General features: G+C 41.6%; 2 protein-coding genes across 2 annotated transcripts in view; both read right to left on the bottom strand.

Annotated features, from left to right (window-relative positions):
* The window catches only part of LOC310874993 (nucleolar transcription factor 1-like), a 499,750-nt gene that overhangs the window by 154,168 nt on the left and 323,741 nt on the right, over positions 1 to 21,841 (bottom strand). The window lies entirely within an intron of this gene.
* Positions 16,459 to 21,841, bottom strand: part of nhlrc2 (NHL repeat containing 2) — a 35,640-nt gene continuing 30,257 nt past the window's right edge. Inside the window, exon 13 of the mRNA XM_083787151.1 lies at positions 16,459 to 20,103. Within this exon, the coding sequence (XP_083643277.1) occupies positions 19,826 to 20,103 (278 nt within the window). The 3' untranslated portion in view covers positions 16,459 to 19,825. The remainder of the gene's footprint in view (positions 20,104 to 21,841) is intronic.

Here is a 21,841-nt window from a genome sequence, read left to right on the forward strand (position 1 = left end):
GTACACGTCACGTGACTATAGTAAGAACATGAAAACGTTGAATCTGCAACACAATTTGCATTTCATGCGTATGTACCAGTGTATTACAAAAATCACACCCTTGTGAAGTGAGTGGTGCAACTCCGTGTGGGGGAAGTGTCAGACCCACTCGAACGCGGCCAGGGTGCCGGCCCGGTTCCGGCGAGCCGCCCAGCATCTGAAACGGTGGAGAAATGACAGAGTTACCGTGTGGGGGTCCCCGGTTGTGAAAACCAACCAAACGCTATTTTCGTGCTTGGACAGACCCAGCCAGACAGGGACCCATGCAGGCAGAGACCCAGGCATCAGGGACACATAGCTGTCTATAGGAGTGGTTGCACCACTAAAGAATAGCAGTACCTATAAGGCCTGTCACAATTATTACATAATTGCCAATGGTTTTTGTTTTAAAAAGTGGTTAAATGTCTGAGAGTATATACATTAAGATGAATCCAAAATATTAAAAGAGAATTTCAGAGTAGAAGGCTTTCTTATACCTTTATTTGTAGTAAACCAAAGAGGTCCAGGTGTTATTTTGTGCAAAAGCGCATTATTGGCTATTTCCCCTACCATAAGACCTCAATTAATTGAATTGAATTGAATTGAATTGAATTGAATTGAATTGAATTTAATTTAATTGGGTTGTTGTGCTAATTTGCTTATTTCCATCGCTCAAAAATCATTTTTTTGGTATCCTCTCTTCATAATGTAAATAGTATCCCAAGCGGCACACTTTACTATTTATTTCGATGGAAATAAGCGAATTTGCACAAAAACCCAACCTCCATTGAGGGCTTATATTAGGGGAAATAGCCAATAATGCACTTTTGCACAAAATAACACCTGGACCACTTGGGGGGGACGTAACAACTACAAATAAAGGTAAGAAAGCCTTCTAGCATGGAATTATCCTTTAAAGGGATTGTGACATTAAAAAAAAGGTTTTGGAATTGTTCTTATTTTTTTTAGGTTTACTAATCTCAATTGCACCCAAAAAACATGAACTTTTAACATGCAGTAGATTTTCTGTGATCTGGGGTTTTCTGGCTCAAACAGGTGCTCTGATTTGCCGGCAGTAAGTGACATCACTTACTGCAAATCCCATATATGTCAATGGGATTTGCCAGCAGATGCCACTGTTTCACTGTGTTGCCTGTTTTCATTGTAGCTCAAAAGTAGCTCCAAACCCCAAAGAAAACTTCAGACCACAGAAAATCCACTGAATGTTCAAAGTTCAGGTTTTTTGGGTGTAATTGAGGTCATAAAACCTAAAAGAAAAAAGAAAAAGAAAAATAAATGAAAATGAATGTCATAAAACCTTTAATAGTAGAGACGAAACAAAACATGACACAACACTGATGAGAAACAAGTCTATGAAGCTATCTATGAATCTGAAAAAGTTCAATCTGCAAGATAATTATTTCATACAATGTTTGGTAGGGGTCCCCGCTTCACCTCTTTCTCAGCTTGGTGGGGGTCCCTGCTTCACCTCTTTCTCAGCTTGGTGGGGGTCCCTGCTTCACCTCTTTCTCAGCTTGGTGGGGGTCCCTGCTTCACCTCTTTCTCAGCTTGGTGGGGGTCCCCGCTTCACCTCTTTCTCAGCTTGGTGGGGGTCCCTGCTTCACCTCTTTCTCAGCTTGGTGGGGGTCCCTGCTTCACCTCTTTCTCAGCTAGGGGCCCTTGGCCTGAAAAGCGTTTAAGACCACTGGGAACTAAACTAAACTAAAGTAAAAATGTATTTTGAGAATTACATATGCTGTCCACTTTGCACACCCACAGACAAAGTAACATGTAAGTAAAGTAGGCCTACTGTACTTAAGTAAAACTTTGACATAGGCCTATTTCAACTTTACCTGAGTATTTCGAATTGTTGGTACTTCAACTCCACTACATCTAAGAGTCAAATATTGTACTTTTACACCGCTACAATTATTTGAGCACTTTAGTTACTATAGTTACTTCGTAGATTTTGATTATGATTAACGAAAATATACATTTGCACTTCAGCCCTATATACATTTCAGCCATTTGAAAATAGCCGATCTACAAGCAATGTGTCGCGATGCAAGTCTTGAAAATAACCTACCGGTAGATAATAATCTACAAGCTCATAACACGTTGAGTTGCGACACATTGTGAGCTTAGATCTGTTTTTATATATTGAATATTTTCAAAATATTTGTATGCATTTGAAAACGTGTGCTAATGGGACAATCTGAATAAGTACTTTCTACTTAAAGTACATTTGACGCCAACACATTTGTACATTTTGAATTCTGGAGTTTTACTCGTAACAGAGTATTTCTATATTACTGTATTGTTACTTTTACTTAAGTAAAACAATGGGAGTACTTTTGTCACCACTGGCTGCGCTCATAGTTGAGCTCATAGGAGCGCTACAGTGTTTCCATTGACCTGGCAGGGAGGCTAAATAAAGAATACGTGTTCTTTATGTAAGAACACGGGCCTGCTCAGCAACAAACACACACACACACACACACACACACACACACACACACACAAACACACACACACACTACTTGTGAGCACGTCAACATCAACAACAAGAACAGTGATTTTATGGGTCCAACCCTCTTTAACATAATACATCAATGAATTGGCAAAAACACTATAGGACAAGTCAACAACACCAGGCACCCCGCTGGCAGACACAGACTGTCAAATGCCAGTACAAATATTATGTAGAGTAAGTGTACAGTAAGGGGCTTTGACTTTATTTTTATACTGTAAGTTGCTGTACTCTGTCGTCTACCCTAAGCCATCCCAACCTGTCAAATTAGTAGTGGTAAGGTGCATGAGTTGTAGGAGTCAGGCCAAGTAGCCTGACCAGTTTGTTTCATGTGGCCTTGTTTTTAGGGCCTTTGAGGTGCTGTACGTGGTACCATGAGGTGCATGCACAGTCGAAGAAACCTTGAATGAGGCCTACTGTTAGAGTATTCTTACTGACCAGTGAGGAGATTCTGTACAAAAATCCTGTTCTTTGATTGACTTTTTTGATACATTAGTTATTTAGTTGCCATTTTATCACTAGAAAGATTTGTCTCTAAGATGGGACCCACGTAGGTAATTTCATATTTTCTTGTGACCCACTTTAAAGCAGTCAGCTTTTTATTTGACCTTCAGTTTTACCCAGGTGTAATGATAGTATGTTATCAGTGAGCCAGTTCACTGAGTTCTACTACTGAGTTCAGAGCGTTGGGCTTTCTTCAACCTGCACTGTCCGAGAACAGCAGAGCCAAGTCATTCGCAAACAAGAACAAATTGCAGTCACAAGTTGATGTCATGTCGTTATATATATATTATGAACAGTAAAGTCCCTAGTATGCTTATTTGCGGGGAAAAAAAGGAGAATTACATATGCTGTCCACTTTGCACACCCACAGACCTCATCCTCAGAGTTTGTTTTTAGAACATCTTGTTGCCTGAACATACAAACAAACAAACAAAAACACATTATCAGTGGAGGGAGGAGCGTGGCACCGCGTGAAACCGGCAACCCAGACATCGTGTCCCGTGGCCGTGGGGGCCCTGTGAGAGCTGTGAGCAGTGGTGTAAAGTAACATGTAAGTAAAGTAGGCCTACTGTACGTTGACATAGGCCTATTTCAACTTCACCTGAGTATTTCCAATTGTTGGTACTTTTACTTCAACTCCATTACGTCTAAGAGTCAAATATTGTACTTTTACTCTGCTACAATTATTTGAGCACTTTAGTTACTATAGTTACTTTGTAGATTTTGATTATGATCATACAAAATATACATTTGCACTTCAGCCCTATATACATTTCGGCCATTTGAAAATAGCCGATCTACAAGCAATGTGTCGCGATGCAAGTCTTGAAAATAACCTACCGTTAGATAATAATCTACAAGCTCATAACACGTTGCGTTACGTCACTAAAACACCAAGCTGATACTCTGCACGCAGAACTCTGCAAATCCATCCTTCGCACCCAACGGAAAACAACAAACAATGCTTGCAGGGCAGAATTAGGATGATACCCACTCATAATCAAAGTGAAGAAGACCACCTAAAAGAAAGTAACCCAAACATAACATGTAGGCCTCATAGAGAAAACCTATAAGGATGTCCTTAGCTGGTCCAGGGACACTGTGCATAAACGCAAGCACAACTACCAGACGGAAAACCCATTGGATATAACCAGATTATAAGTAAACAAAAATAAAGCTATGTGACAACTGGAAAGAGACAACCAAAAACCAAAGCTAAATGGAATGCTATCTATCACTAATTAATATGAGAATATACATTGGCTGAATAGATGAGCTTGTTAAACCAGGGGTTTTCAACAGGTGGTCCGTTGACCACTGGTGGTCCGTGAAGGTATTGCATGTGGTCCCTGACCATGCATTTAGTAATGTAGCAAAGTGAAGAGTTTGTATTTTCTTCCACGGAACAGTGCACTAAACCTTTTGTGCACTGTTCCGTGGAAGTGTGTCAATGTTGTCAGAATTACTGGGAAGTCTGAGGTTAAGAAATTCCACAGAAAAGGGAGATAGAATCTCAAGAAGGGTGAAGTGGTGAAGGGTGAAGCTTGCCTGATTGAGTCATCATTATTAGGAAATGTGCCCATTTAATCATGTCATCATATATCTTGCACGTATTTGCCATTTTTACTAATATATATATATCTATTACTATTACTATTATTAAAATGGTTCAAATAGCCTCATAATGTGTGGATGTAGATCGGCTAGTTGAACTATTTTAAAAATATATTTCAAGATAGTAAAATATGGCAAAAAAGTTTAGGGATAAAGGTTAAGGCATGCCCAAGATAGGGCCACATGTGTCAGTACTGTATATCAGTTAAGTCCGTGGACCATCTTTTAGAAACAGCATTCCATAGCAAGTATTACGAAAGCACTACTCTTAGCCCATAATCCAGTGGTCCCCAGGTTGATTCTTAATCAAGGTGGTGGTCCCTGGTTCACAATCAGTTGAAAACCCCTGTGTTAAACGATCCAAAATGGAATGCCTTTGTTAAAGGACAACTTTAGTTTTTTTCAACCAAGGTTCATGTTTTAGTTTCTAATTAGAGAAAGTAAAAGATGAGTGTTATTTTTTTTCCATTTGCTGCTTTCTTTCGTTTTAGGGATTTTAGCTGTTTTGTACAGGGGGGCGGGGGCATTCGAGCATGGGGCTAAATATGTATTTCTTTACAAAATATTATGGAGATTTATTTTTTTATTATTTACTATAGCCCCAATAAACCCCAGGAAATTACATCTGGCCACAAATAAATCACAGGATCTACTGAATGTGAAGGTAGCCTACTGGGGGGAAGCCACACTGTGTGTCATAGGCTCAATGTCAGTTTGACACATTCAGTAGATCTCGTGATGTTTTGTGGCCAGATGAAATTTCCAGGGGTTTATTAGGACTATAGTAAATAATTAAAAAATAAATCGCTATAAAATGTTGTAAAAAAATACATATTTAGCCCCATGCTCGAATGCCCCCGCCCCCCTGTCAAAAACAGCTAAAATCCCTAAAACGAAAGAAAGCAGCAAATGAAAAAAAAAGAACACTCATCTTTTAGTTTCTCTAATAACAAACTAAAACATGAACCTTGGTTGAAAAAAACTAAAGTTGTCCTTTAAGGGCCAAGGTCAAAAGAGAAATAAAAAAATTGCCGATCTACAGTGCATGACACCAGCATGCAAGTCATTTTAAATCATGGTATAACTCTAATCGGAACTCCTAAAACGTACCGCAACCTGGAACTAGTCCTAATTGTAAGCGTAAGTCTCCAGATCTGGTTTAACAATTTAATTTAACAAACAAGCATTTCTCTTAGGAAAGTATAGGAAAACATTCCTCATAAATAGTCTATTTTTCAAAACATACTACATAGGCCATACTGTCTGTATCTCACTCTCTCACACACACACACACACACACACACACACACACACACACACACACACACACACACACACACACACACACACACACACACACACACACACACACACACACACACACACACACACACACACACACACACACACACACACACACACACACACAGTATTACAGAGAACACATCACACCACTGTTGTTCAGTAATGTAATGTACAGCTGGGTATGACCCTGATTTTGACGACTTTAGTTTTAGTCATATTTTAGTATGTATCAAAAGTTTTAGTCTAGTTTAAGCCGACTAAATATCGTACGATTATAGTCAACTAAATCCAGTTGATTTTGTCGACAAAAATGTATTTCGGTGGGCCTTGATGGCGTCGTAATGCCCGATTATACACTTGGTTGCATGCTGAAAATAGCCGATCTACAAGCTCACAACGTGTCACACTTGCGTGCCCCTTCCACCTAAAAACTGTGGCCTCTGCAGACACTCTCACCTATTCAGACAGGCTTTTTCATAGACATATTTTGATTGCATATCTTGGGTTGTAACATAATCCTGTGTTCCTTTGTTCAATTTCACCGGCTTGGTTAAATGCTGATCGTTTTATTTGTATTTAAGTTTTGTCTCATTTCATTATTGACGCTCTACTTTTATTGTCACTTTGTGACTGTGATTTTCTGTGAAAGCTACAAATAAACTTTCACAGAAATCTCTAATTAAATGTGTAACAGAAATGTGTTGGGTGGCCCTGGTTCCACTCCCCTCTAACTGACTGGTGTGTGCTGGAATTTAAATCATGCCGCTCAATGTCTCTCCCAGTAGCACTCTACTCTAAATTACCCCTATCACCATCTAAATTGACCCAAAACCCAGTAGTGATTGCCACCATTAAGATTTGGTCACAGTTGCGCTCCCACTTTAAATTTAAGGATGGCTCTCTAAATTGTCCCATACTTAAAAATCACCTATTCATTCCCTCCCTCTATGTCAGACTTAGCTTTCAAACAGTGGAAAGATAAAGGTCTTCTTGATGAATGGTGGGATGGGGCTATTTATCGAGTCAACAAATCAACATCATGTGCTAGACTAGGCCTCATTCAATTCAAAGTCTTTCATAGACTTCATTATTGCAAATCTAAACTTGCTGCAATATATCCTGGAATTGATGATAAATGTGATAGATGTGCTCTCTCACCAGCTAATCACACACACATGTTCTGGTCTTGCCCGAAGCTGGTACATTAGTCTAATATGGTAGCATTTGAACTTCTAACCCAGAAACAGTCTAATATGGTAGCATTTGAACTTCTAACCCAGAAACAGTCTAATATGGTAGCATTTGCCACACTGATAGCAAGACGTAGAATATTGTTGGGATGGAAATCCCCAACTTCCCCTTCTATAGCTATGTGGCTTAAGGATATTATGGGATTTTTTAAATTGGAAAAAATAAAGTTTACAATTAGAGGTTCAACAGAAAGGTTCTTTTCTAGCTGGCAAACATTTATTACCTACTTTGAGAATCTGAGAGTACTTCCGACAGACTAATTGAACCAATACTATGTGTGTTTTTCTTGCTTTCTCATAATGATAGAACTGTGTATAGAGGGTGATGTATGACAACGTTCCGAACACAATCTTTTCCAACATAACTTGTGACTGACTATCTCTTGAACTCGAATAACCCCACTCGTAATTGTATTTATTTTGTTTTATTTTATTTAATTTTTTGTTATTTATATTGTTTTTGTTATCTGTGCTTTAATTATAATTTTTGTATCGTACTGTTTATACTTTATATCATATGTCTGTTTGTTTTTGTATGTCTGTACTAAATTATTAATGTTATTTTTTATATTGTTTTAATGATGACGATAACTGGGGGGAGGGATGGGGTGAGGGAGAAAAAAAGATTGTATGTTCAAACTGTACTAAATTGTTGAAACCTATTAACAAAAAACATATATTAAAAAAAAAAAAAAAATCGAATGGCCCCATCAGAGTTATTTAGAGTGTCCGGGACAGTCCTGTCAATATTGTGCTGAATTCCTCACCCTCCAATCTATATACCTGTCTAGTCTTGCACAAAGCATGAATTCCGTTTGTGTCCAAGCATAGGCATGGTAACGCCCCGCCTGCCTGTGATTGGTCTACTGACACTGCCTGTCTTGACTGTCCTCCGAGACGCGAGGTTACTCCGTGGTGAGATTGAGAAATAAATAATACAACAAGAGAATGACAGCTTGGCACGCACGACCAAATGCAGCCCTGTAACTAACTTGTACATTTTATTTTTGTAGAAGAGGCAAACTTATTGTTTGTGCCTGCCGTTTGCTTTGATTGAATACGTATGTTGTACTATGATTTGATTTGGGTAAATAAAGTGTTAGTGTTGATTATCGTGTATTAATCTAATTATAGTAAACTAATACTATATTACACTAAAACCTCGGACGGAGCTCGGAGGACAGTAGGCCAATCACAGGCAGGCGGGGCTTTACCATGCCTATGCTCGGACACAAACGGAATTCACGCTTGAACAAAGTCAAGGGTCCAGAAGATGTCAAATCAGCAGAGTGAAAATGCAGGACCACAATGGAAACAAGCCTCAGTGCTTTCTTGGGGTTTTTCATAATCCTCTTAGCAGACCTTGTATTGAACTGTGCTTTTCTGTGCTTATTCTACAAACTGTTAATACAGTTTTCAATCAATCAAACAAACAAATTGAACCAGGAGTGTATTAAACACATTCCACAGTCACATCACTCCTCTGTGGTATAGTTTATTGTGCTTTTGATTGATTGATGGAATACTTAACCCCTTTTGGTGTTGAGCTATTGAAAAATAGCAGATCTACAAGCTCATAGCGCGCTTCGAGCTTGTAGGTCTGCTATTTTGGAAAAATCGAAGAACGACTGACATAGAAACATAGCTTTTTCAGAAAACTGTCAGGATGTAGAAGACATTTTTAGAATCTGATCTCAGGTCAAAATGGGTTAACACAATGCCAATACAATACATGGTAAGGCGGGTCTAACCTAGTGGGATTCATAATCACACGTCAGGCCATTCCAGTAGAATGCGAGGTTTCCCATGTTTGTTCTACATTTGGGGAGAACCAGGTCATGGCCACTCCCTCTGGTGTTGTGGCTTTGGGACGGTGACAATCACTTTTTTGAAGTAATAGTATGAGTAATAGTATGAGAGCATCTGGGAAAAAAACAGACCCATTGATACAGTCCACTGGTCTATGCTGTGCACACGCTGCAAAGCCAATCCATTCACAACGCCATTTTAAAGGAGCGATGACTTCAAAGGACTCGGGGTCATTTGCGTGCCCTTTTGTCCACGCTGCTGCTAAACGGATGACACACTTCTGGCTCGATGTCCTGCGTGCGTATTGCGTAATGGCCATGGGCAGTGGCTGACCCTAAAGGTCACAGCTGAGACTGAACTCTCAACCAGGCTGAAAAGAGACAGGTGCATGTTTTTCTCTGATGATCTCTTTTGGAGAAATGTGAATCCTTAGGCTATGTTACAATTTAGGCATTTAGTAGACAATCTTATCGAGTGCGACTTACAATAAGCAAGGTAAAAACGTACATCGAATGCAGAGAGATGGTGTAGTGCCTCAAGAAACTATGATCGTTGTAGCCTACTGTAAACCAAGAATCAATCAATTTCCCTTTGAGGATAATTAATAAAGTATGTCTCTTCTCATCAAACCTTTGATCAGACTAAACCAGTGGTTCCCAAACATTTCAGGGCGAGAGATTAGACGTAAAAGGGAAAATAGCAGATCAAGAACACATGTCGCTTTGCGTTGTGTTGCGAGATTGTTGGATAATGACTAAATACGGAGGGCATGTTGAGTATGAAATGAGGTCATGATAAACAGAAAATGAAAAACAATTAAACATGTGTGGCTCAAGAGGAAAAGTGAGAAAGCAGTCTGTCTTTATCACACTGGGCCACTCGTTGTTCTGAAAGGGGGAGGGACTGCGACGCTCTATAGACAACACAGGCCCCCAACAGCAAATAATAATAATATAAAATACATTATGTAAACTGATTGATACAAATCAGACTTGTAATGTACCACATTCCTAGGCTGAAATGCGATCCAATTATTTGTCATAATCAGACAAATGTTTCTCCAGGAGTGTGCAAATGGACCCTATACACAGTATATGTCATATTAGGGGTCCTTGAAATAAAGAATAAAGAGTCTGAAAACCTAGCCTGGGTTATGTCCCGCAGCACCCTGCAAAGGAACCGTGGACTGTCACTATCTAGTATCTACAGGCACACAGTACACACTGGACTTATTTGCATTTGTTTTATGGGCTTTGGCAAGCAGACGAAAATACATTGTGATTTATCGTTTAAAATGTTGACCGGCTGAGGGGGGGCGATACAGTAAATCGCCTTTCATTTCAAGTCGAGCTGACATTCATGCCGCCATAAGGCTTAGCGCCATTGTTGTGACACATGTCATTATTATAAGTAAATTAGAAGTATTTCATTGGATATATCTTATTAGACACAGAGCACATAGGGTAACTAGAAAAAGTGCCCTTCCGGGCACAGGTCTCCACCAGGTTATCCACAGATCCGTGCAGTTAGAGGTAAAAACACTTTTGGGCCAGTTATAGCGCCACCTTGAGGCTGAGTTGAAATTGTTCATGTGGCATTTCGTCCTCGGCCTAGTGGGAATGTGGGTGCACGATTTAACGGAAATCACGCGATGTGTTCATGATTTGCAGCATTTTGTTTGAAACTGAGCACTCCTGTGAACTTTGGAAGCCAATCTTAACCAATCAGGATGGAGTCTGATAAATCTGAAAGACCCGTTTCGTTGAATGGCTCTAGAGAGACTGTGTACCAATTTGCGTGATGTTTGGACAAAATCTGTAGGTGTACTGTGCAAAAACTTGTTTTGCACAAAGCGGCCTCCTGGTGGCGCTATAACAGGCCGTTCTGGAAAGTTTGGGGCAGAGGTTCATGGTTGGCATCCAGGGAGTGTGTGTGCAAAATATGGCATCGACCGGGTTAACGGTGGCCGAGATTAGCTGTTCACGGACACACGGACGGACACACGGACGGACGGACACGCGGACGGACGGAGTGCAAAACATACTCTCCCCACATGCCTTCGGCCTGGTGGAGACAATGAGAGCATGACATGTACTTGGGTCATGAGCGCGCGTGTGTGTGTGTGAGGGGAGGGGGGGAAGGAGAGAGATATAGTACAGTGTGTGCTTTCTTTGTTAGGTTTTGTGTATTGGAGCTGTGTGTGTGGGGCTGGGAGCTGATGGGTGTAGATTTACTGTGTGTGTGTGTGTGTGTGTGTGTGTGTGTCAACTTGCCTTGCGATGCAGTCTGAATAACGGCCCTCATTCATCATTCTGTCCTTATTGCCTTGCCTCAAGCACACATCACACAATCGTTTGCCATACTTGAGCTTTTGAACCGTAAAGCTGAAAAATAGATGAGGGGTACCATCTCTGGCGGTAAAAAACTATATGTGACTCTTTTTGATACAGAGACAGTCATGGCGGCAAGACATAAGGTCCCTGCACACAGAGCGTGTTTTTCAGAAAACAGAATGAACTAGAAAAAGTGCCCTTCTGGGCACAGGTCTCCACCAGGATTCTTCCTCAGCCTAGTGGGAATATGCGTGCACAGTTTCATCGCAATCGGACGCTGCGTTGAGGAGTTGTGGCGATTTGTACAAAGCGGGCTACTCCTGAAAACTGTAGGAGCCAATCGTGGCCAATCAGGATGGAATATGAGAAATCAAACAAACCTGTCTTGATCACATGACTATGAAGATCATGTGTACCGATTTGCGTGAAATTTGGATAAAATCTGAAGGAGTAATAATAGAAAATGTGTTTTACATATGTCGGCCTCCTGGTGGCGCTATAAAGAGCAGATGTGAAAAATTCCAGACAAAGGTTTTTCCTTGGCCTCTAGGGATTTGGCATACAAAGTTATCCACAGATCAGTTAGAGGTAAAAACACTTTTCGGCCAGTTATAGCGCCACCTTGAGGCTGAGTTGAAATTGTTCATGTGGCATTTCGTCCTCGGCCTAGTGGGAATGTGGGTGCACAATTTCACGGAAATCACGCGATGTGTTCATGATTTGCAGCATTTTGTTTGAAACTGAGCACTCCTGTGAACTTTGGAAGCCAATCTTAACCAATCAGGATGGAGTGTGAGAAATCTGAAAGACCGGTTTCGTTGAATGGCTCTAGAGAGACTGTGTACCAATTTGCGTGATGTTTGGACAAAATCTGTAGGTGTACTGTGCAAAAACTTGTTTTGCACAAAGCGGCCTCCTGGTGGCGCTATAACAGGCCGTTCTGGAAAGTTTGGGGCAGAGGTTCATCGTTGGCATCCAGGGAGTGCATGTACAAAATTTGGCATCGACCGGGTTAACGGTGGCCGAGATTAGCTGCTCACGGACACACGGACGGACACACACACACACACACACACACACACACGGACGGACGGACGGACGGAGTGCAAAACATACTCTCCCCCCATGCCTTCGGCCTGGTGGAGACAAAAACTCAGTTGGTTTTCCGAAAAACGCGCCCAGTGTGCAACCACCTTAACTTTTCATAAAAAACGTTTTTTTAATCCAAAATGAGTCAATAGCACAGGCAGTCTCTTCAGTCTTCACATAGTAGAGCATGTCTGAAATAAATGTCAGAGGTGAAATTGACATGTAAATATGAAATAAATGCTTAAATGTGTAGGTGTAATGTTACTGTTAGAGTCCACAGAATTTAACCTTTCAAGCCTGTTTTCTCAACTCACCGTTTTCTGCAAGACATTACTCTATAAGCCATATCTCCATAACTGGGTGGGTCAAACTGAACAACCAATATGTCAATTTGAAGCTATGATTCCCTGCAAAAAAAAAAGTAAGACGCCAAAGGGCGAGGTCGCGTGCACGCATCCGCCTGGGTGACAGCAGACTGCTGGGCGAGCACTGGTGCTTTGGAATGGGGGGTCAGATCAACATATCCGCCTAGGTGACAGCAGACTGCTGGGCGAGCACTGGTGCTTTGGAATGGGGGGTCAGATCAACATATCCGCCTAGGTGACAGCAGACTGCTGGGCGAGCACTGGTGCTTTGGAATGGGGGGTCAGATCAACATATCCGCCTAGGTGACAGGCAGCAGACTGCTGGGCGAGCACTGGTGCTTTGGCATGGGGGTAAGATCTTCATTTCCGGGCCTGTTGAGAACTCTAGTTTTCGCTGGCTGCCGGGCGCAGCTGCACTAATAACGTTGGGGCAGGCCCGTCTAGAGTTGAAATGGACAGATCAGTCAAAAGGGAGACATCGAAGAGGAAGGATGGATGGGGAAGGATCAACATATGGAATGTCAGAACAGGTAAGCTCCATATTGCTGGCCAATATTGATGGGATCAGGGATGTCACGTGCCCAACGGGAAATGCCCGTTCGTTAGTACCAGGAAAATTGGCCTCGCATTGATGGTGGTATGGTGTATTCATTCATACTTGGCCAGAATTCCGTATTCTACTACTAGTTTTGGGTCATCTGGCCCTCACAAGCACACACGCAGACACTAAGGGCCGATTCATACTCCTATTTTACCGCTGTTTCGGCGCTGTAGTGCCGAAATTATTTAGAAGAGCCGACTTTAGGACGGTACCCCCCCCCCCCCCCCCCCCCCCTAACCTCAAATGACGTCACATTGTAGGCTCTACAGCGCCGAACCGACTTTTATTCGGCTCTAGAATAGGAGTATGGATTGGCCCATAGCACACACGCAGACACATCTGTTTTGGGGTCTGAGAGGCTAAATCTCATCAAATGGTGGTCGATCCGTGCATGGCTCAAATGCCAAATAAATAATGGGCCTCGATATGGAAAAGGTTGAAAACTGCTGGCGTAGATCGCCAATTTGTGGAACAGTTTAACAATGTCCTTGACATCAAAATATTTGAGAACCACTGGTACGGAGCTTAAACAGTTCAGCTCTACTAGTCTTGCATCATGGCCAGAGTAAGACACAGACCTGAATGATTCCGCTCTGGCTTCCTGAATTCCTGTGGTGAGTGGTTTCAAGGTCCATTATTTATTTGGCATTTAGCCTCTCAGACCCAAAACTAAAGAATATTTTGTTGTCGTTGGATAAACTTTTGTCCACAATTCCATGCTGCATTGATGTGGTACCCTAGGAGAGACAGCAGGTGTAGTGATTTGCAGGAGCGGGGACTGAACCCCAGTCTCCTACTCGCCAGACGGACACAAAACCTATCGTGCCAATAGGGCTGAGCCCGATTGGCAGGGCTGTTGTGGGCTTGGCTGGGTGCTACAAAGGCAAATGTTAATCGACATAATAATTGTTTTACATTCTCTAATTTTGTAGACTTCTTGAAAATTAAGTAATGCAGATGTTTAACAATAATTGAACTCCAAATAATTTAACCAAATGGACCTGCTTTCATTGTACGCTCTCAAGAGTTCTAAGATCTACTGTATAAGGGTTTGATTACAAACTCCATCATTTAGCTGGGGACCACCTGGAACGCCCTCAAGGACCCCGGACCACTGAATGAGAACCACTGCTATAGCCAATATACAAGCAGATTTACAAGCTCACAATGCCTCGCATAGTTATGCTTTGTGAGCTTGTAGACTTGCTATTTCCGGCACGGATTGGAGCAACGGTGCACCCAGGGGCCCCCCAGGGGGTCGACCAACCCTCTAGACCACTTTAATATAGGATAATGACATTCTCAAAATAGGAGTGCTATAAATGTGGCTCATAGAACCCAGATGGACCCCTTGAGTTTGGGGTTGTTAAAAAGTCATTGCCTGCCGAGGACGAGGTAAACAAGTTTTTAGTTTTATATTGAATTACGTTTGTTCGCTCTCCTCATCAGCGTCCGAATAGGTCTCTGTTGCTATAGGCAATCGAAACAAAGGCAGTGAACTGGAATTGAAAATGTCAGGCTCCGCCTGCTTCAATAACTGTATTTTGAAAACACTTTATCTCTGATTATTTTCCCAGGTTGCGTTTTTGATCAAAACGAGGATAAGTAAAGGCTCGCTAGTCGCTGGTCACGGTTACACAATTCATGCCTTCATAGCAGATCCACAAGCTCAGAATGCATCGCACTGTGAGCTTGTAGATCTGCTATTTTCAAGAATTGTTGAGTGGTGCAACCACTCCAAGGAACAGCTTTGTCCCTATGTGACTATGTTACTATGGGACTATGTTACTATGTTTAGGATTACCAATAGGGGGTGCTGTTGCACCACTCGCTTCAGACTGGTCTGATTTCTTTAATAAAATAGGGCTGAAGTGGTTAACACCACGAACGCCTGGGGTGTTAACCAGGACCATTAAATCAGAGTGCCCGCGATTTACAGCAACTGCTTAGAATTGGATGGAATGATTTAGATCAAGAGTTATTCATGTTTTAAGATTTTCGGTCTCATCCGCTAAAATGGGGGGGGGGGGGGGGGGGGACATTTTCAATGACGTCCCAACTGGAAATGACATTGAATGTTGCGCAACAGACGCTCCAAGCCTGTGAAGCGATGCAATCGGTTTTGATATCAATAAATCTCCGTCCTTTTATTAAGCTCCGTCCTGAGCGCTGGGAGTTACTATTTGATAGGACGGAGAACTCTGTTTATGCCGCTCGGGGTGTTAATGTATGTTTTGTAATAATAATGAAAATCAGCAAATTTTCTAGTAACTAAAGTTGTCAAATAATTGTAGTGGAGTAAAAACATGTGCCTCTGAGATGTAGTGGAATAGAAGTACAAGTATTGAAAATTGGTACTTTGTACTGGTAAATTGTACTTAAGTACGGTTAGTTACTTTCCACCACTGCTTCTACTGTAAGTCACTCTGGATAAGAGCATCTGCTAAATGCCTAAATTGTAAACTGCAATGCGTTGCATCATGAGCTTTTAGCTCTGCTATTTGGTGCTGCGTTGGTATACAAGCACCCTATACTGTCGTCCAACATGCAGAAGCATGTGAAGAAAACGCTGACACGATCGATCAATGAGATTGGCCATTCAATCACCGTTTATCAGAAGCACACCACTACGGGGTCAAATGAAACTCACCATTCCAGGGAAATAAATGAGGAAATATTGATACATTTTCCATCGTACAGTACACAACATTGTTTATTGCTCAGGAGGATACTATTAACCCATTCTGACCAGGCACCCACTTTGGTGTCGGCATCATGTTATGCTTTAGCTATTGAAAAATAGCAGATCTACAAGCTCATATCGCGCCACCGAGTGGCGCGATACGAGCTTGTAGGTCTGCTATTTTTGAAAAAAATCGAAGAGCGACTGACATTTTTAGAATCTGATCTCAGGTCAGAATGGGTTCATCAGACCAGTGTGTGTCCAGCGGAAACCTCGTATGAATCTGATCTCAGGTCAGAATGGGTTAACGCGTCACCGTTTTCCACCATCAAACAGAAGCTTACGAAAAGATTATAATGTGAATATTAGGCTTTTTTAATCTCTCCCCAGAACACCTCAGCCATTTACCAAGTAAACAAAAAAAAACACAACAGGGTCTCGATCCAATTTGAGAGCTATATTAATGTAATATCCATTATCCAACAAAATACACAGCTCATTACAGGACCCCTGCATCTAGTATAAGTCTGATCGATTGTCTGATCAAAAACTGTCTGATCGATTCTTTTTTTTTTAAACATTACACCTCGAAAATAAATCTATTGTCTCAAGCTTATGGCAACAACTGCAGTCGTTTGTCATTTTGTAAAGGGTCTTTCGTGAAAGGCGCTATAAGAATTCAAGCTATTATCATAATTATTATTATACAGTTTGTTTTTAAAGCTCCGAATGGTTTTCCCAGGCAGGTTGGATGTGGATATCAACAGATCATCAGGATATGTGAGACTATGGCAGAGGTGACACTGCAGTGATGTGCTTATCATTCACACCTCACACAGTGCAGACTGCATGCTACGGTGCACACAACGGATGCTGGGGGACAGCTTCCGTCATCAATTGCTTTCTCCATCTGTTCATGGCTTTTGCACATGCTCAGAGTTACAAGTATTTTACAATTTAAAACGGAGACACCGTGCAAGGCACCTTGTTCATTGTTTCTGCATATCGTCGCTGTCCGGTGGACACTTTCGCGCAAATGCACAAAAAGAAGCCGTTGTTCTAATGGATCCAATGCAGTTATTATTTAGTCACAAGCTCTTATTAATACTTTTCATCAGTTCAACATTTATAAAACGTACGCACACAGTGAAAATGTTTCGAACGATTCATTCGCCATTCGTTTACTTTAAAACATTCGTAAGATGATGAAATGTGGAGATTACAAGGGTTCAGCCTGATAGCAATAATTTGGCGAAGGACGTATACATTTGGCTGTATCAGTCAAAAAGGACCAGGACGTACACAATCTCTGAATATCACCGATTTACATTAATTATTGCAAACAATATAAACCATTCTCTGACACATAATTTTTGTGCACAATCCTTTGTGAAAGCCTATATATGTTCTGACTTAATGTAAACATTATCATGAACCCACACGAGGGCTGGGCAAAAAACCCAACTTAATGAACACGGAGGTTAATCTTATAACATTTCTTACCAACAAATCGACGTTGATTTGTTGGTAATGCAACAAAATGTTGTATAATCCACTAAATCTATTTAAATATTTATTATACTTTGCTGTGAAATGGTGGCGTAAAACATAGCCGATTTAAACGTTAACATAATGACATAAAGACAATACGATAAATATTAGAAAATATAAATAGTCTCTATTGGGTGGAAACCTCAAAACCTGCATAAATAGCAGATCGACAAGCTCAAAACGAACTTGGGGACCTGCTACTTTTGACGCTTTTGTGTGACGCTGTAGTATCAAGTAGGGTGATAATTTATTATACAGTATAACATTTGTTTCTCAAATATAGAGATAAGAGGTTTCTGCCTGACAGCAATGTGTGTGCATAGATAAAACACCTCTATCCAGTATAGAACAGACATGCTTGCAGTCTCATACATTACTGGCATCAGTGTGGACACAGGGCAACACCCACATGGTCACAATATGCTCCCCCCTCCATCTCCTGAGGTGTCCGATGGGGGACATTGTTGTGCCTGCTCTGTAGGAGCCGCATCCATCTACAAGAGGAGTGCGTGTGTGTGCGTGTGTGTGTGTGTGTGTGTGTGTGTGTGTGTGTGTGTGTGTGTGTGCAGGGCTAATCTCCTAAACCGCTGGAAATCTCCTTGAAAGATATAACTTATTATTATTTAGTTACATCATAATATTTTGAAAATAGTTTAGTTAATATTTAGCTAATATTTACTACCGTTGCCAATGGTAACCCTTGGCTACCATCAGCACAGATGTGTAGTTACAGTGTACAACCACTACATGTTTGACAGTCAACAGCATTTTACGTCCGGCTTCGGTCTTACCGCATGAGAGTTACAAAATAAAGTTGCAGAACTACAAGCTCACGAAGAGTCGCAACACGACAGCTTGTGAGCTTTTAGATCTGCTATTTAGAGCGAGAAAAAGTACAGTTGTTGTAACTCTGTTTTGCAAGGAATAGTAAGGGAAGCATCTGTGTCATTTTTAGATTTTTGCATTGGCTAGTCAAAAATAGCAGATGTACAAGTTCACACAGCGTGACACTTTCCGCTGCACTGCAAGCTTGTGCATCTGCTATTTGTAAGTGTTACAAAATAGTTTCAGTAATACTGAATTATAAGGCATTTGTAGAATAGGTCTTAAATGGTTAGATGTTAGGCCACTCCAATCCACATGATTACGATTTACATTTTGGACCGGCTTCGCTTGGGACACCAATTGGTAACAGATACCCCTTTTCCATCTCACCCCACTACTCAGCTGTAAATAACAAACATAATTTATGTTTGTGATTATATAAAAGGTATTATCATATTAATTTATCATTGTTAAGTTCACTCTGTATATCCATGGGCATAATAGCATGATGATGCCATTACAAAACATGGGCTACATGGAATAAATGTGTTTAATACAACGAAATGAACTGCTAGAAGGTCCTAAATTAACTTAATTAAGCAGTCACCGTCTCTGTCTCAGATCGACTACTATACAATCAAATCAGTATAAAAGATAATTTCAGATTCCAGAGAGGGAGGGAAATACTGAATTAACTGCATTAACACTTTTCACGGGGGCGAGTTGGTAAATGGTCGAGTCGTTTGGTATTGCACCAATTCAGCCTCGAGTAGGGATGGGGATCATTGACCGTTATCGATTTGGATCACCTTATCAATCCTGCTTATCAATACCATTATTATACTCGGTCTCTGTCACTTTCATTTAATTTCTGCAGACTATCAAAAGCAAAGTTCTTCCACTGATGCGCAACATTGAAGCGATATGCGCATGCAAGCCATTCAATTCATGTTCCATAACTTCCTTAATTAGAATGAAATGTTTGTGTCAGTGATTTGATATCAATGACGTGACGTCATATCAGGTCCCGCTAGAATTGTTAAGTTGATTTATTATTCTCAAAAAACGTCGTAATCGATTCTGTGATCAATTCTCGATCCCCATCCCTAACCTTGAGAGATTATTGTTTTTAGTTGGCGACACTGTGAGAAATGGCAAGGACGTCTTTTTCAGGTGAGTCGCCCCGGTTGGTGTGTGGTCTTGAGGTCAGGTTTAGGCATAATTTCTGTGAAGCTTAGGTTAGGCTTAGCGACAGGCATATACAACCACGCCCACATGGGCAAAAACACTAAAGAAAGAGTGAGAAATGTCTGGTGAAGTACTTTCAGGGTTCGCGACGTGGCAGGCTTCAGAAGGCGTGGGCCATCTCCACGGTAACCTCGGCTTCCTGCGCGGCCCCAGGGTTGCCGAAGCGGAGCGGCTGGGAGAAGGAGGCGGCTTTCATCATGCAGGTCCCGCCCCCGGCCAGGCAGCAGTACACCCACACGCTGAGCGTCAGCGACGGGGCGGGGTCCGAGGAGGCAGCCTCGAGGACCGACGGGAGTTTGGTCGAGACGGAAAGGGGCTCCGATAGGCTCGCGATGTCCCCGGTGACCACACCCCCGCTCTCCAGCAGCCAACTGTTGCCTGGGGTGAAATGTTTTACAAAGAGCACAGGATCATTGGTATCACGCAATCTGATCTTAATGGGTTAAAGCCGTTGTGAAATGGAAAGATATGCGTTTCAGGCATTGTAAGAGCGGTGGTTTTTATGTCAAGGACCCCCAATTTGATATATATTTGGCCACGGACCCCCCATCTGAAAATATCGTGCCAGTGACCACAAAAGGAAAGATTTGTGATTTTACAAAAAAAAAAAGAACCCAAAAAAGTAGATCCAACTCACATCCAACTCAGGATGAAGTCCAGATGGTGCATTACGTCAGATAAATATTTATCTGAAAACATAATGAGGTGAGAAATAGGCAAGGCGGTAACTTAAACCGCCTTGCCTCAGCAGCACTGGCTCTCTGTGCCTCACTGCATGACGAGACACACAAAGAATAACAGCTGCGCTGCTGAGCTGCGGGAGTAGATGCCATCAATCCCAGAGGAAAAGTGAAAGCAAGGAAAAAGCCCATTTCATGATGTCTCTAAAGACCTGGTGAAATGGCTTTTTTTTGATCATTTTATTTTCAAGTTTCAATCTGAAACCAGTCAGAAGGTTTTGTTCCCTCAAGCTATGGAAACGCTGGAGTCTCTCACTCCACTTGCAGCTGTGCAAAAGTAGGCTAGCGTTCGTGTAGCCTGTCACTCACGCAGCCCAAGAGAGAGAGAGAGAGAGTTGCCGGAGACATTTTCAGGCATTAAATTTTTCACTGAAAGTCTCTTAAAGCAGAGGCTCTCAAAGTGGGGTCCGGGGAGGCGGGGACACCCAGGGGCCCTTGGGGGAGGGGGGGGTTCAATGGGGTCCGTAGCAAAAGTAGCTGATACAGCATCACAATCATTTTAACCACATTGACTATTAAAAAATAGCAGATCTACAAGCTTGCGGTGCTGCATAAAGTGACGGGCTGTGAGCTTTTCTCCTCTTCTGGGGGTCCCTGGCACATATTTTCAGATGAGGGTCTGTGGCCAAATACATATACATTTATCTTGGGCACAAAAAGTTTGCGAACCACTCTCTTAAAGGGGAGGTATTTAAGCTGAGCGATTGCAAATTTAAAAAGAGAAAGCGGCATCGACAGCGGTTTAGGCCCGTCATGCTCCACCAGCCTGATCCATTAACATTCCTGCCTGCGATGGCGATCAGAGCACAATGTCAATGTAAGCCACTGCAGTGCAGAGGCTAAATTACATTACAGTCCATCTCCTCTTATCAAAATGTTTCTAAAATTAGACCTGCAGCGATTAACCCCCTCCCCAGACCTGGAAACATTTGCGTGCACAACAAGGCAGCACAAACTCCTCCTGGACATCATTCACAGCTGCAAAGCTTCGGCTCTATCAGACAAATGCTACTCGAATAGTTGATTTTCACAACTATTGTAGGGCTGCCAAATATAGATTATTTTCTATTATTCTATTGAAAAATCGCTAACATTATGAAGTACATCTTTGTGATGTACTTCATAATTCTAGGCTACACAGAATGGGGGGGGACTTTTTATTATTTCCACACAACTCCTAAGGTATATTAATGGCATAGTAAAATGTTGAAAATGAGTGGTATTCCCCTTTAAGTTTCTTTGTTTGTTTTAAAATGTACGACATTATTTATTTATTTTTATTAAAAAAAAAAAATCTTTTGAGATGACCAAGACAATTGAGCTCACAATCTCTATTTCCCAAATCCTACTACATTTGACCCTCACAATAGTTTCTG

This window comes from Protomyctophum parallelum (genome assembly GCF_964188405.1).
Source record: "Protomyctophum parallelum genome assembly, chromosome: 17".
Classification (NCBI taxonomy): domain Eukaryota; kingdom Metazoa; phylum Chordata; class Actinopteri; order Myctophiformes; family Myctophidae; genus Protomyctophum; species Protomyctophum parallelum.